The sequence below is a fragment of the Sapajus apella genome, unplaced genomic scaffold (genome assembly GCF_009761245.1).
Source record: "Sapajus apella isolate SASKATOON/1434 unplaced genomic scaffold, GSC_monkey_1.0 scaffold72, whole genome shotgun sequence".
Classification (NCBI taxonomy): domain Eukaryota; kingdom Metazoa; phylum Chordata; class Mammalia; order Primates; family Cebidae; genus Sapajus; species Sapajus apella.
The window spans coordinates 9,693,166-9,709,521 of NW_022437012.1; the positions used below are offsets into that span (position 1 = coordinate 9,693,166).

Consider the following 16,356-nt stretch of genomic DNA (forward strand, 5'->3'; position numbering starts at 1 on the left):
GCCTTGAAAGAAGTCAGTCCAGCAGGCTTTGGCAGAAATGAGGGGCGTTGTTTTGGCAATCTCCTAGCTCAGCAGCGTGGGAGCCTGTGCCTATTTCGGTAAATAATGTTTCATTGGAACATAGCCTATCCATTTGTTCAGCTATTATCTGTGGCTGCTTTTTTGTGACAACAGCAGAGTTGAGTAGTTGAGACAGGGACCTTGTGGCTCACAGAGACTAAAATATTTTCTGTCTGGTTCTTCACAAAAAAGTTTGCTGACCCTTAACATTTTTATTCCTTAAGAGTTTTATTGAAACTCTTAATGAATGGACCCACACTGTCAGCACTGGGGCTTTGCTTGCAGGCCTTTATGGACCTGTTAGTTTATTTTCTCATTCAGTGAGTCTTCTTCACCCCGCCCTCCCACACCACCATGTCAGTAGCCTCTAGTTGGCACTGAATATTCCAGAAGTAGAATAGTATCTGTGGTGAAAAGGGGATGGCATTTTCCTGCCAAGTATCCCCTAAAACGTCTTTACTACCAGCTCCAGGCTCTCATAGACTGTGCCTAATTTCGTGGAACCTTTGCTGGTGCTCATTTGCTTGGCCAGAACCCCCAATCATGCCAAGTAAATGTTGGCAAGCAAAATCAGAATTAAAAATAGTGATAGGAATAGTAGTCATTGCGAAATACTATTCTTCGCTGAGGCATTCCATTTGTTAATGCTTCTGGGAGCTGGCAGCTGGAAGGAGAACCCTACCTCAAGTCCGCATCTATTTCAAAAACACAGAATGCATTTCCAGAAGCGTCTGTGCATTTGAAATGCTGTTTTCCCAGATATAGCAAGTAAAAGTTGTGTGGAATTACATAGCAAGTGCCAACTTTTAAGCACCTGTTGTGTCCCATGGTATCTGCCATTGGGTGTGCCAGACCAGCCTCTTGATGCATGTTGACTTACTCAGTAAGAGCTGGGTGAAATAGAAGCAGAATCCTTCCCATTTTACAGATCATGCAAGAGGGACTCTGGCAAGCCAGGTACCTTCCATTTTAACTACTAAGTACCCCATGAGAAAGAGGGTGTTTATTTTTATGCTCTAATTATTCTTAGCAGGTAGAGAGCTTGTTGAAATATTTGAATCAAGAGATCAAGAATTTTGGTGACAGACTATCAAAAGAACTGGTTTTCAAGTGGCAGGTACAATCCTCCTTAGCACTAACTTCTGTCTCAGCCTCAGCAGCCACTGAGTTATCATTTCAGTACCCCTGTCAAATAATATTGCAGTTTGGAATCTAATTTCTGATTAGTGCTTTCCTTAGAAAACTATCAGATGAAAGTAATGATATTTTCTAGACATTTCTTGAAAATATAGTAGGTCTGAAAAGAGAAGCATATAGGTTTAGGGTTGTCCTGTTTTCCAACTAAAATTGTCATTCCTGCATAATAGTGTGATCATAATCTTCCCCTCCATAACATTGTTCCACCATGTTCTTAGGGTAAAGATCAGCGTTCTTATTGTGGCATTTGAAGCCTTTCCTGTTTGCACCCTGCCTGCATGTCCTGTCTGTCCTGAGTACCTCACACTTCTTTCTGTTTGGGACCACCTCAGTTCCTCGAGCAGCATCTTTAGGTTGTCCCATTGGCTGGCTCACTCCTATTTTGTCTTCATATCTCGGCTAAGATATCACTGGTTGCAGGAGGCCTTCTTAGACCTTTGGAGAGTGGGCTGGGTGTTCTTCCTTTCCCAGCCCTGCCATAATGCCTGTTACACTATTGTTTCATTGTTCATTTATTTGTATGTTCTTCACCGTTAGGTTGAAAGCTTCATTTAAATTTTTTAATCGATATACATATTTGTAGGGTGCATAGTGATGTGATGTTGTGATATGTAAACTGTATAGTGATCAGATAGGGGTAATTAGCATGTTCATCATCTTAAACATTTCTCATTTCTTTACAGCTAGACAGGAGGAATAAGTTCTGGTGTTCTGTGGCACTGTAGGATGACTATAGTTCACAATAATATATGGTTTTAAATAGCTAGGGGGAGTATATTAAATGTTTCTATCACAAAGAAATGACCTTAGCTTCTCGATGACATTTCTTTTAGTTTTGACCCTGTAACTACAAGGAATAGGAACACATTCAAGCTAACTAATAAAAAAGGAGTTTATTGTGAGGAAATCTTTAAAACAATAAGGAGACCTTCATGGAAATCTAAGAACTGGGTCTGTAAGTGGCTGTATCCTATGGAAGCAGAGTGGGAGTTCCTTAGGATGGTGCATATACGTCTCATGGCTCTCTGTGCACCAGCTCTATTCACATCTCTCTGGCCTGCTGGCTTTCTCAATTCATGCAATTGTCTTCATGGGGTCTGTTCATGGCCTCAGCTTGCCCACATAGCCTAGAATGGCCCTACCAGTGCTGGAGGACCCTCCTAATCACATGACTTTATTTCCTGCTCCCTGCTTGTTTGGTTTCTTAGCTTCCCAATTGCAAATTTCTAAGCAAGTGCTCTGGTTGGCCTGGCTCACTTTTTTAAGCCAGGCCACACATGTTGTCATAGGTCTCTGGCCAGCCTGTAGGTGGGCTGTCCTCAGGTCAGTCATCACTGTGGACCAATGAGATATGTTGGAGCTGGAGGGGCTCCATGCATCAGAACATGGGTGCCAGTAGATACCTTTCTTTTTTGGTTTCTCTCCCTGCCTCTTGGCTTACGAGAATGTTAGTCTTGTGTTTTATAGACCTCATTGTATCCTTTGTTGTTTTTCATTCTTCACAGATATCATTAACGGAGCTCAAGAAAAATGTGTATTGCCTCCTATGGACGGCTACCCCCACTGTGAGGGGAAGATCAAGGTAAGGCAGAGGCAAACAGGGTCATTTGCATCATCCCCAATGTGCACAAACACCCCTTCTTTTTCCCTCCCCGTCCTTTTCCTCCTCAGTGATACAAATGGGTGAGTGAGCGCTTGACATGGATCAGTGACAAGGTGCCTCCATCCTGCCGACGTTGGCTGTGGCTATGACAACTCTCCTCTGCCAGTGTCAACCCTGTGGGGTTGGTCAGCAGTGTCTCTCAGTGGTCAGCATGAGAGAGCCTGGGCCATTTCAGGCACCTGCTGAGTCTTTGAAGCTGACTTCCCCTCTCTCTTTCCCAGCTTCCAGCAGGTGATCCTTCAAGGACCAATGACAAGGAACTGCTGTTATTTATTGTCCAACTCCCTACCCTCTCAGTCCCTAGGCTCCTGCTCTGAAACCCCCAGATTGTGGTTTAAGTGTCAGGTTTGTATTTGTGGTTGACTACCAAGAGACACTTGGTTGCTCTTTAACTTGGCTGCATTTTTTTCAAAAACCCTATTTATATGGCCTGCCCCCAGGGAGACCCTTCCCTGCTCAGTAGTTTTCAGAGAAAAGTGTCCATTCAGGGAAGTAGTTAGGACAGTGGGACCAGCCCCAGAAGCCTTTGGGTGGTATCCATGTGGGCCATCTGTCAGTGCTCACGTGTGCCCTCGTTCACACACTGTTTTGAGTACCGTGCTGTGGGCTGATGGAACTGGAGTTCCTGGAGAGGGTGTAGGTGTCAGAGTCCCATTAGGCACTTGATGTTGATAAAAATCCCTAAGCCACCACCTCTTCTGGGCTTTATTGCTTGCTGTATCACAACCTTGTTCTCCACTGTAAGCACTTCTGCTGAGGCCTAACTCAAGCCAGTGTCTACCTGTTAATCATCCAAGGAAGTGAGCTGCGCACATGACTATCTTGACCTCAGCTCAGTGACTCCTTCACTCAGTTCTTTAGGTCACAGCTTGAGCCATTCACTCAGTCTTCACTATTCCTATCCTTCCCTCCCATGTCAGCAGATGTAGAAGGCCTGTGAATGGGCTGCTCAGAGATGTTCTTCTTGTTTCAGTGGATGAAAGACATGTGGCGTTCAGATCCCTGCTACGCAGACTATGGAGTGGATGGGTCCACCTGCTCTTTTTTTATTTACCTCAGTGAGGTGAGTAGCTTTCTGTGGCTCCTGGGAGTAGATATGATTGGTTAGACTGTTTTGTAGCTGAGTCTGAAATTTGAAAAGCTTAAAAACATGTATTTTTATATGGAGGACCTATGGTTCTGTCCTTTGTCACTCTCCCTACCTCCCCAGGAAGGGTGGGATTTTTTCCCCTTGGGGGAAAAATAAGCAGAGTTAGTTAGCTATTTACTTTTTTTCCTAGTTTTTCTTTTTTTAATTGTAGTAAAATAGACATAACATGAGATTTGCCATCTTAACCATTTCCAAATGTATAGTTCAGTGGCATTAAGTATATTCACATCACTGTCCATCACCACTGTCCATCTCTAGAATTTCTTTTGTCTTGCAAAACTGAACCTCTATACTCATTAAACACTAACTCCCCATTAAGACCCTGCTTTCTGTTATTTTGGAAATATACCCAAAAGTGAAATTACTAGATCATTTGGTAATTGTTATTTTTAATTTTTTGAGGAACTACCATTCTGTTTTGTACAGCAGCTGCCCCATTTTATACCAACAGTACACAAGAGTTTTAACATCTTCATATTCTCACTAACACTTGTTACTTTCTGATTTTGTTTTTTAAATAATACAAATTATTTAGGGAAAGAAGGATCATTCAGCTTGGGTAGGTATAAAGAGAGTCAGTATCAGGAAATCTGGGTTTGTCAAGAAGAGATGCCATATGAGCTGAATCTTGAAAAAAAAATATTAGAAGTAAGTTAGGTAAATGAAAAACAGAAGTGTATTCAAGGCAGAGAAACAACAGAGGGAAAGTTATGGTATCAGTTCCACAGTGGCAGTGACAGGACAATGGACACAGGTAGGGGCCACCATTTAGGAGCTATGGAATACTCTACCAAAACCTGGGAATGGGGATAGACCTTCTGGTTGCTGATAGGTTTTATCTTCAGGGACTCTATGCTGCCAACATACTCGTCCATGCTGCCGTGGAATTCAGTGTAGCTGAAGCTCCTGCTCTCTGTGTAGCTATTTTTGGAATTCTGCCAGTGACAATTGAGTATGCTGGGGGCATTCTGGGCCCATACAAATGCATGTCTGTAGCAGTCATTCCAGTTGTCATTAGCACATATATGCTCAGTTTTGTACCCTGAGATTTAGATGAACATGTGAGAGCTCATCTTTTAAGAGCACTTCTTTTTCTCTCATGAGGACATCACATCTGTACTGTTGGACTTGGCTAGTGCTGTTTTATGAATTCCCTGCAGTAGATGTCCTTCCTGTGTACAAGCAGCCTGCATAGGATCAAAGCAGGGCCAGGGTTGGGCTCCAGATCTTTAGAGAGTTTGCCATCTCAGTCACCACCCTATTCAGATTCAGTGTTTGGGTCACTGCTCGTAGAGTGTGGATCTGAAGAGCAGAGTCTGTGTCTTCCTCCTCCTTTAAAAGCCCAGGAAGCATTTAATGGTTTATTATAACAGAAACAACTCAGAAACAGCCAGAGGGAAAAGATGAGTAAGTATAGATATGGGAGGGAAGTAACTAAAGTTGGTTACTTTTACCTTGTTTTTTTCCCTAAATCTGAGCCTCATTTTCATTTGTACCCTTGAATTTAAATAGCAGCTTTTGTATTTTAACGGTTGCAGAGGATTTTAAGGGCCACTTGAATTTTTTACATGCTTTAATCTCTATTTCACCTAGAACCTAGTAGAGAATCAAAATCGGCTGTCTTCCCCTTTATGGACTGGGGGAGATAAGGGTTGGGGCAGGGTAGGCAGCTTTGGGGTCTTGTAAAATAGGCCAATTCCAAGGTCATGCCTCCACAGACTCTCTGCTGCCTTTTCTTTTTATTCTGTCCCCCTTTTTGTGTGCTGTTGTTACTTGACTAATAACAGCTGGTGATGCCATGCAGGAAGGAGAATACCTTCATTTTTGAGGTTAAATAAAATACTCTTGCCATAGTTTTTCTTACGGGATACAGATGCTTCTCTTTTCTTTGCCATAGGGCGATGGGGACAGAGGTCAAACTTAGTAATGCTAATAGGGCACGTAGCCTTGACTCTGTAGGGTTTGCCCCTCTCTCAGACCGTTACCTCTTTTGCCTGGGTACATTCAAGTCAAATTTTTTCAGGGGTCCAACTGCGTTCCAGTGACTTATCGGGGGAGACAAGGTGGTTTCATTGCCATCATGAAAACCCCAGAGCTAAAGATAGTTAAAATACCTCTTGGAAATGAAGAGCTCTGAGAGTTGGGTGTGTGAGGCTCCTCATTAGGAGGCTGCTGGCAAATTGACTTGGTACCATTTATTTGAGTTTCTCTCTTCTGGCTTGGGTGGCCCGTAGCCTGCCTTCTCATTTCCTTCTCCAGAGGAGTAAAGCCTGGGGCCATGCATGAACCTTCATTCTAGTTGAAAAGTCAATTACAAGTACCTCTCCTGCCCTGAGGAAAAGGTTCTTCATTTAGTTTAATTTTCAAAAGTTTTATTCCCCTTTCTACTCAATAGAATTTAGCCAGACTCCAACTGGGCTCCATGATTGATAAGCTGGGCTAATTTCATGCCTTCCTAAGCCTTTGCATGTTGGGGTGTGCTTGAGATAGAAGATTTTACATTCCCACACCTCCATCTCCTGGGAAGGTGTGGAAAGTGATCCAGATGGAAGAGACTGCAGTTATTTGTGACTTCTTTCCCTCCCTTTGATCACACTCCACCCCCGCTCCCAATGAAGGTTATGGTGAGGTTCTGAAGAAGGGAAGTAGAGAGGAATACAGAATGAAGAGACATGGTAGATCACATGCACTTGCTCTGAGGCTATTTCATTTTGAAACCAGTAACTATGTTTTCTCTCCTGAGGTGTGAAATACACTTCATTAGCCCATTCCACTCTCTTTTTATGCAGATGATTGGGTGTTTGTTGTTGTTGCTCAGCCGAATTCTGTTCAGTGAGCAATTATTGAACATCCATTTATTCTCAGCAATTAATGAAAACACATTTTCTTGACGCCGTGTTATGTGTTTATCATCTTAAAAGCAAGAGGAAGAAAGGATGCAGATAACTGAGCCAGGAGAAGGAGTGGAGATAACTAGGAACCCCTTTTTAAAGTTTTAATCTGAATATAACCCTGAGCCTCTGGGCTTTTCTGTGTTAGCATATAGCATTGTAATAAGCACCCTGGGAGAGTTAAAGGAGAATTTCATCAGTATGGTCCCTTCAATAGGAATTCTACCTTAGAGTCTTAGACCTGACGTCAGCTCCTGTTTCTGCTGCTTTCTCAGCTCTGTGATTGCAGAAAGGTAACTTAACCTTTTGTGCCTAAGATGTTTCCTTTATAAAGTAATAGGAATGTACTTAGAGTAGAACCTGGCAGATAAGACACTCAATACGCATAAGGGACACTTCTATGGCTTTAAATGTTGCCATTATTTGAAATTATAATAGTTATGGGGTGTCACATAGTCTTGGACATTATATGTGGAAACATTGTTCCATTTTAGAATTAGAATCCATTTCTGGTTCTCATTCACTGATGTAATATAACTTTAGATCCTTTGGCTTCTGGTAATACAGAAATTCAGTTGTTTCCCTTAATGCCTGTTCTTAAATTGACAACGTTTGTATGTATTCATGGTGTACATGATGTTTTGATATGGGTCTGCATTGTGGAATGGCTAAATCAAGCTAATTGACAGGTGCATTACTTCACATACATTTATTTGTGGTGAGAGTATTTTCCCTTGACTTGTCTTTTCTGGATATGATACTTGTGTTTGCACTAGAATTAGCTACATGTATGGCGCCAGTGCATTCTACCATTGTTAATGTGAGATTAACAGAGGTGTTTTGTAAAACCAATTAATTCCTTTTTAGTATTTTTTAAATCCTGGACACTGTCTGTGGCTTTGTAGGCGCTGTTGTGGTTTTATTCTCTCTTGCTGTCTTGAAACTTTCCTTATTGTGTTATTTAAATAAACTCTGAAACCTCCGTTTTTATTTCCTGTATCATCTGCTAGGTATCTCTTCCAACTGGGGAGATGATTGAGAGACATCTTCATTTGACTTGTTAACTTGATTAACACATGCACCAGTGACTTTTGTTCTATTCTTAATACTTATTGAAAGAGCCAGTTATTGTTTTGATCTATGTTTAACATCAGAGCTTTGACAGATGCCAAAAGGACATGAAGTAAAATGTCTCTTGTGTAGTCAGTCACTAGTTGAATTGGAGCATTTAGATTCAGACCCATCTTAGGAGATGGTACTCTTCGTTCATTTTTCTTTCTTATGGTTGTCTCAGTGCACAAGCTTCCACTGAATTATGAGATTAGAAACTTTTGTTAGTACTTTCACTCTCACCAACTTGTACTCTGTGGATCTTTTTTGGTTACATCACAGGAAGCAAAGCCATCAATATTTTTCCTTAAAATATCTCCACAGCTGGCCAGGCGCGGTGGCTCACGCCTGTAATCCCAGCACTTTGGGAGGCCGAGGCGGGCGGATCATGAGGTCAAGAGATCGAGACCATTCTCGCCATGATGAAACCCTGTCTCTACTAAAAATACAAAAATTAGCTGGGTGTGGTAGCACACGCCTGTAGTCCCAGCTACTCGGGAGGTTGAGGCAGAAGAATCGCTTGAACCCAGGAGGCGGAGGTTGCAGTGAGCCGAGATTGCGCCACTGCACTCCAGCCTGGCTACAGAACATGCCCGCGCCTTAAAAAAAAAAAAAAAAAAAAAATATATATATATATATATATATATATATATATATCCACAGCTGTTTGTTATGTCTGACACTGTACTAGAAGTGGTAGAGATAAAAGCTGAGTGGTTAGGCCGGGCGCGGTGGCTCAAGCCTGTAATCCCAGCACTTTGGGAGGCCGAGGCAGGTGGATCGCGAGGTCAAGAGATCGAGACCATCCTGGTCAACAAGGTGAAACCTCGTCTCTACTAAAAATACAAAAATTAGCTGGGCATGATGGTGCGTGCCTGTAGTCCCAGCTACTCGGGAGGCTGAGGCCGGAGAATTGCTTGAACCCAGGAGGCAGAGGTTGTGGTGAGCTGAGATCGTGCCATTGCACTCCAGTCTGGGCAGCAACAGCGAAACTCCATCTCAAAAAAAAAAAAAAAAAAAGAAGCTGAGTGGTTACCCTTCTTTAAGGGGTGGGACTTTGGGGGGCAAACAAGAGAATAATGAAATATTATTAATCCTCCACTGTACCAGACACCTCAAAGACAGACCAACACCATTTTATTTAAGTGACTTGAGCCTCTTGAAACCAGTCCCCAGCAGATACTGTGGGTTAACTAGACAAGATCTCGTTTAAACCTCTCACCGACTCTAAAGAACAATGGAGAACCAAGTCACAGATAGCTCAAAGAGGTCAAGTTGCTTAGCCCCAAAGTCCTGTGCTTTTCATTCCTGCTGTCTTCTTCATGATGAAGGAAAACTGAACTTAGGTAGCTGACTTGTAGCCATTTACTTTGCATTCAGTTGTATGGTTAAAGTCACTTGTGATGAAAAATGGCTCTAATTTAGCTAACTTCAAGAAGTTGATCTCCATTGCTAGTTTTCTGATATTCCATCATTGCCAGTTTTCTAATACTCCATAATTTTGATACCCTACACCTCCAAAAAAACACAAACTCTCCTGTGGCCATAACTCATGAAAACCAGGTGTCAGCCATTCCAAGTGGTAGGAATGAGCAAACGATTCATTAGGCAGCCTTGTTTTTCCAGAACATCAGGCAGTTCATTTTCTGTATCTGTTTTTGTGAGCCATGTTAACTACTCCCGTTATAGAGTCAAGGCCCTATAAAGTAATTACTCTGAATGTCATTGTTTCAGGTATATTAACTTAACCGTCTGCAGAGCCTTTTACTGCTATCAGCTTTTACAAAATTTAGAATGAATTTCTTCACCTCTATTGATATTATGGTGATAGATGATACTGATATATTTGACACTGACACATTTTTTTCTTTTTAAACAGTTGTTACAGAACCTAGGAAGCGTCCGTCATACCTTTCCAGACCTCCTAATTTGTTTGCGCTTTTCTTGTAAGCACTTCTGTTGCCATTGCAAGTAGGGTTGCTGTGAAATAATCAAATTGCCCAGTGATTGATTGCTGGATCTTAGGATGTGTACAAGCTATTGCTTCAAATGCCAGTTTGGACTGGATGCGTGAGAGTGTGTCTATGACTCCTTCATAAAGGAGCAAAAGAAGTAGTTTCATGCCTTACTTCTCTATCTCTTATATTTCATAAACAGACATAAAGGTCTTTGCTTCTTTCTGTTCTCCCTTGACAGTGTGTAAAACTAATATTGGCTGAGCATGCTATTAACTTGAGTTTAAATTCAGTGTACTTAATCCCTTGATTAATGCTAAGATTAATGCCCAACAGGAAAGGTTGAAAGCTTAAATGTTTGTGAATGCGAGCATGAAATGAAATCCTAATAACCAGCACAATGATTTGGATTTATGAGCTGTGTTGGCTGCTAAAGATAGCTTGGAAATGGTGTTGCACAGACTAATTTGTCAAAGTGGACAGCGATAAAGAATGGACCGTTTAGGTTGCAGGAGAAAAACTGAATGAAAAAACAACTAACATTTTGGGGTGGGTCAGGGAGTGCTTCAAAAATATCACCAGATTGTTGCCCGAGAATACCAATGCACACCCTTGAAATGTTCAGCCATTTGAAATGGGAAATTCCCTTTCCTCAAGGTAATATTTCTGGGCAGTAAAGGAGGTGGCAGAGATTTATGACCATGTTCTTTTCACTTTCTCTGTTCAGCCTTTATTGGTATCTTTTTCATCTATGTATATTTGTTGCACTTACTACCTGAGTTCTAAGACATCCTTAATAAAATAATATTAAAAAAAAAAAAATCCTGAGGTTACAGAACAGTATTTTTTAGTCAGCATAACTCATCTCTCAGTTTCTCTTTTTACCCCTCACCCACTAAAGTTCTTAGTAATACTTCCTGTTTATGAATGTTATGTACCCCAACATTTACATGTAGACTTCTTGTTCTAGCTTCTACTCTACAAAAATCAGAGAGGCAAAGGACAAGACTTGCAAAACCCAAACCAACACTTCTTTGACACTTCTTGGAATACATGTGGCAAGATGGGGCTTCAATGCTGTCATCTCCAATTTGTTTTTTATACACATTTAAACATTGTCTCCTGTAATTTCTCTTGTATTCCCCTAAAAGTCTTCTTAAAATTACGTTTTAAAACTTTTTTAATATGCAAAATTTCAAGCATGTACTACAAAAGAGTGTAAGAAGCTCCTGTGTCCCCACGACCCATATTCAACACTTGTCAGCTGATGCCAATCTCACTTTATTTATACCCGCCTCTGCTTCATGATTTTAGAACCATACCATCTATGTTTCACTGTGTATCTCTAAAAGAGACTGTTTTAAAACACACTGTACAACTGTTCTCATTATAGCTGTTAATACTATTTCACACCTGAAAATTAACAAAATTCCTTCATATCAGATTAGTATTCATATTTTCAGGCCATTGTATAAATAAAAGTTTATTTGCTTGAACTGGGTTTCCAGTAAGGACCCTAAATTGCAATTGCTGATGTTTCCTAAATCTGTCTCAATTTTTGGTTCTCTTCCATCTCTTATTTTTCCTTCTTCTATTTTTTTGTTACAGAAACTGCTTCATTGCCTTAGAGTTTATCTTACTGTGAATTTTGATTACAGCCCATGTTGTTGCATAACCTGGCTCTCTGACCCCTTGTATTTCTAGTAAAGTGATAGCTAGACCTGAGGTTTGATCAGAGTAAGACCTACTATTGTTTGTGCAAGTTATTTCATGGATCATAGTACAGTATACTTCAGTTGGGAGGCACATAAACCCTAATTTCTCTCTTTTTTTTTTCTTCTAATGTTAGCAGTCATTGGTCAGTGCCCAGGTTCGTTAATTCATTAAAGGTTCCTTCTTAATATGTCAGGAATACTTCTGTACAGAGATGTGACTCTTCATCAGGTATGTGATCACCCTAAGAGGAAGTTCATGTAAGAAGCCATTTATTTCCCAGTTTATTTCCTAGCATCTTACAGCTTTTTGCCTTTTTGCTTACTTTCTTTTTGTTTTTTATTATCATTATGAAGTAATGGATTAAAACATTTGAACAATCCATTGCAGTTATTTTCTTACTGATTGTCAAGTTGTCCCGCTTTGGCCGGTGGGGACCTGTTCATACTGCTTTCTCAGACCTTTTGACATGACTGTGGTAGGTTTTAACAGTTTTCCTGTTCTATGGTAGGCCCAGATCTTCTAGATTCATCTCATACAATTCCTGCCCTAGGCTTAGAACCAGCCTAAGAACCAACTTCCTCCCCTGGCCTGCATACCACCCAGTTTCTCTTAGAAATAATGCCTAGGGACCACAATCTGAGTGCCAGGAGCATTAATTGCTATTGATTTTTTCTGGCTGCTGGAGATTTAACAATGAATAAACACTCCTCATTATGGTTGTGTTATGTAAGGAGAGATAGCTAGCAACATCAAAAAAGTAAGATGTATCATCCCCTAGATTGTAATACATGCCCATGGAGAAATACCAAAGAGAGAGTAAGAAGTACTTAGGAGAAGTGATGGTGTCAGTTTTGGATAGAGTAATCAGGATAGACTCTACCAAGAAGGTGAGAAAATGATGTTTGACCCGATTTGAAGGAGGTGAGGGAGTCAAAAGTGCAGATATCTGATAGATGCTTAGCAGGCAGAGAGAAGAAAAGTTCAGTGACCCTGGAGTAACCATTAACATATAAACAAGTACAAGGAAAGTCATCTCCACAGAGAGTTTTGTCTGTTTTGTTCTTACGTATAATGGTGCCCGGCATGTGTGTGTATTGAATGAATGATTCTAGCTGAAGCATTTTTAAAAATTGGCAATAGTTTTTTGTTCTGATTGGGTAACTTCTAGCTCTAACCCTTCTCATCTTAAAAAAATGTCATTGTAAACTTTGTGACATTAAAATCTGCTTGGATATTCAGGCTGAAACTTGAAGCAGGGGCATTTTGAGCACTCATTAACGTGTTTACTATGCAGTAGTATGTTAATTTTAAGACCCAGTGGTACCCAAAACTGAGCATAGTACTGAACCCCCTATGTACTATACTTTTTCCTTCGTCACAATGTTATGACTTCTCTTTGGCATATGTGAATTGCCAGCATCATTACTCTTGAGCTTTGGGGCTGCTGTTAAGCGAAATAAGGGTTTATTGAATACAGGCACTGAGATACTGAGACAGTTGATCTGATAACGTAAAGGCTACTAAGTGACTACTATGAGTGGGTCGTGTCTGTAGCATGGATCCCCTGGACAAAGGAGCTATTCCAGCCCTGGGCATGATGGAGCAGGAATTGTGAGGTTTCATCATGCTATTAAGAGCAGTGTGCAATTTAAAACTTTTGAATTGTTTATTTCTAGAATTTTTCATTTAATATTTTCAGACTGTAGTTGACTGTGGGTAACTGAACTATCAGAAGGTAAAACCATGGATAAGAGGCGACTACTGTAGTGCTTTCTAATATTATGAGAGCACACAAGGGATCGGATTAGACTGGTAGAATGGAATGAGCAAATTGTATTAGAAGGCACAGCTTTCTTGCCCATTTTTATTCTTGTTGTCACTTAGCATAGTTGCACATTAAACACAAATAAAGGAGCTCTCTACAATGCGACTGCCCCTTTAAATTGAATGACTTTAATTGTCAAAGTGTCCTCATGTGGATACAGACCAGTTGGGATCAGTTTTGCCAGCATGCAGTGGGAGGTGTGCCTAGTGAGAGTTGCTGTAGAAAGTATCTCTATGCATTATCTCTTTGGTTGGCTACAGAGGAATTTATTTGCTGCATATGTAAGGGAAAATCAGCTTTTCTCCTCTTGGAGCGATTTGGGACGGATTATTGAAAATGTCTCATCCTCTTGTTAGAACCCCACTGGTTTTGTGGCACTTTGAACACTTACTGCAGCATCTCTTTAAATTCTGCACACCTCCTCACCCTGGATATGCAGAGAAGAACTCTCACGGATCACTCTGGCCCTGGACTCTGTCTCTTGCAGGTAGCCAGTTCTGTACTTAGTGTTAATAATATTGCTGCCTGTCTTGGTAGGGGGCAGCAGTACAGTGTTACAGGAAACACATAAGACGTGATTCCCTGTCTGGATCCCACCGCTTCCCTGTGTGGCTTTGAGCTTTCCCTTGAGTTTTCAGTCTGGTTTCTCGTCTTTGAGGTCAAAATAAAGCCTGCCTTGCCTCCCCCAGTGTATTGCTGAAAGGTTCCAATAAAAAGAAAACAGTAAAGTGCTGCCTAAGTGGAAAAAACACTCATTATCATGAGTCTCTTTAGTGCCCAAGTCATGCTTGTTGATTATTCATTCACTACTCAGCAAATACTAATTGAACATTGCTTGTGTGCCAGATACTGTTCTCAGGGCTGGGGATAGAGCAACAAACCGGGACAGATGAGGTTTCTGTCCTCAAGGAGCTTACGTGCATATGGGGAAGCAAACAGTAAAACCAGTACATAAAAGAATTGGCACCAGGGATGAATACTCTGAGGAAAAATCAACTAGGAAGGATGCAGAGTGGCCAGGTCAGTGGGTCAGGGGAGGCTTCTCTAAGGAGAAGTTTGAATACAGTGTGGAAGGAAGTAAGGGAGTGAGGCATGGAACACTCTAGAAGGAAGACGGTTTTGGGTAGAAAGAAGAGCAAATGCCCTGAACTATAGGGTTATCAGATAAAATACATTACAGCCAATGGAATTTGAATTTCAGATAAACAATGAGTTTTTTCAAGTTTATGTGACACACGCTGTGTGGGACATACTTACACTAGAATCAAAAATTGTCTACGGTGAAAATTTAATTGGGTATCCTTTTTCTTTTTCCTAAATCTGGCAACTCCATTGAGATAGAAATAAGTGTGCACGTTCTTGGGACTTGCAAGGAGGTTGGCTTATGTAGGGCAGGGTGGATGAGGCAGACAGTGTAAGAGTTGAAATCAGATTTGTAAGATCTTGGTATAAATTCTGCGTTTTATTCTGAGAGCAAGGAGAAGCCATTGTAGCATTTGAGTATGTGTAGAATCTGATCCAATTTTGGCTTTTCATTTGCTCTTGCTACATGGAACAAATGGTAGGAGCAAGAGTTGGAAGTGGAATTGTTATTACATTCCATTAATCATACAGTACTGCCACGCAGTAGGAGCATAATAAGTCACTTTAAAGGACTTCATATAGAAGACGTAGGCAATTATAATACTCCAATATTGTAGACTGGACTGTGTTTACGGGACTATGGGAACCAAAAGTTTGGCCAGTATGCTTTAAGTAGTGATTGAGGGTAGCAGCTCTGGGGCAAGACAGGTAGCGTTTCTGCCTTTAACTCTTTCTAGTCTGTGCTTCAGTGTCTTCTTCTGGCATAATAATTAGCCTTTCTCAAGAGGTTATTTGAAAAGACCAAATGAGATGGCAATGTGTGTAAAGAACTTATTCTCATGTTTGGCTCCTAGTACATTGCAACTTTTATTCTTTGTCTCTCCCAACCTGCTCCTCCTACACAACTCTTCAGATGAAGAGTTGGACCAAAATATTAATCAGCTAAGGTGTTGGTGCACAGGACCAGTCTAGAAAGCTGAACCACTTACCACTTTATGAGTAGACGTCCTTTACTATCTGCATTTCCTCATTAAAACTTTAGAAAGTAGAGTAGTCAGGAGTTGGCATGTGGTAGAGAGAAGTGCAGGGATTACCTTTTTTGGCATATCCCTTAATGAGTAACTTCATTTGATGTCATCAGTATAACAAATGTGTATATGTTTATGTATCTGTGTGTGTGTATATATATATATATATATATATATATATATATATATATATATATGCATAATCAGTGTGTCAGATGAATAGATATACAGTCAACTGTATTCATTTGATACACGACCAGCTATTCTAACAGGATGACATAAATTGTATCAGATCTTATAGGATAATAAAATTAAGAGGGTTACCTGAACCAACTACTCCAACTCTGAAGTAGATGAGAAGTCTTGAAAGACGAATGGTTTAAGATTACATGACCAGTTATTTGCAGAGTTGAGCATAGAGTCCATTTTGACTGATCCCAGATTCAGTCATCTTTCCCCACTGAAATAGCTCTCTTATTCCTCACTAAGTGTGGCCTAAACATAACTCTAATGTATGCTGGTCAGGGAGCAACAAATTTTGGTTGTCACTCAGCCCTGCCACTCACTAGAGAAGTTATAGTGGCAAATTCACATTAAGCCTTGACTTCATCCCATGTGACGTGTTGATAGTACCTATGTTATAAGGCCGTATGGGGGAATTAATTGTGGAGAGAGAGA

The 16,356-nt window shown here is 40.8% G+C and overlaps 1 protein-coding gene across 8 annotated transcripts in view; it reads left to right on the forward strand.

The window, feature by feature from the left end:
- MGAT5 (alpha-1,6-mannosylglycoprotein 6-beta-N-acetylglucosaminyltransferase) overlaps positions 1-16,356 on the forward strand; it is a 325,249-nt gene that overhangs the window by 189,232 nt on the left and 119,661 nt on the right. For all 8 annotated transcript variants that reach the window (XM_032250746.1, XM_032250745.1, XM_032250744.1 and 5 more), the window contains 2 exons: positions 2,763-2,839; positions 3,894-3,983. In XM_032250746.1, the coding sequence (XP_032106637.1) occupies positions 2,763-2,839; positions 3,894-3,983 (167 nt within the window). The remainder of the gene's footprint in view (positions 1-2,762; positions 2,840-3,893; positions 3,984-16,356) is intronic.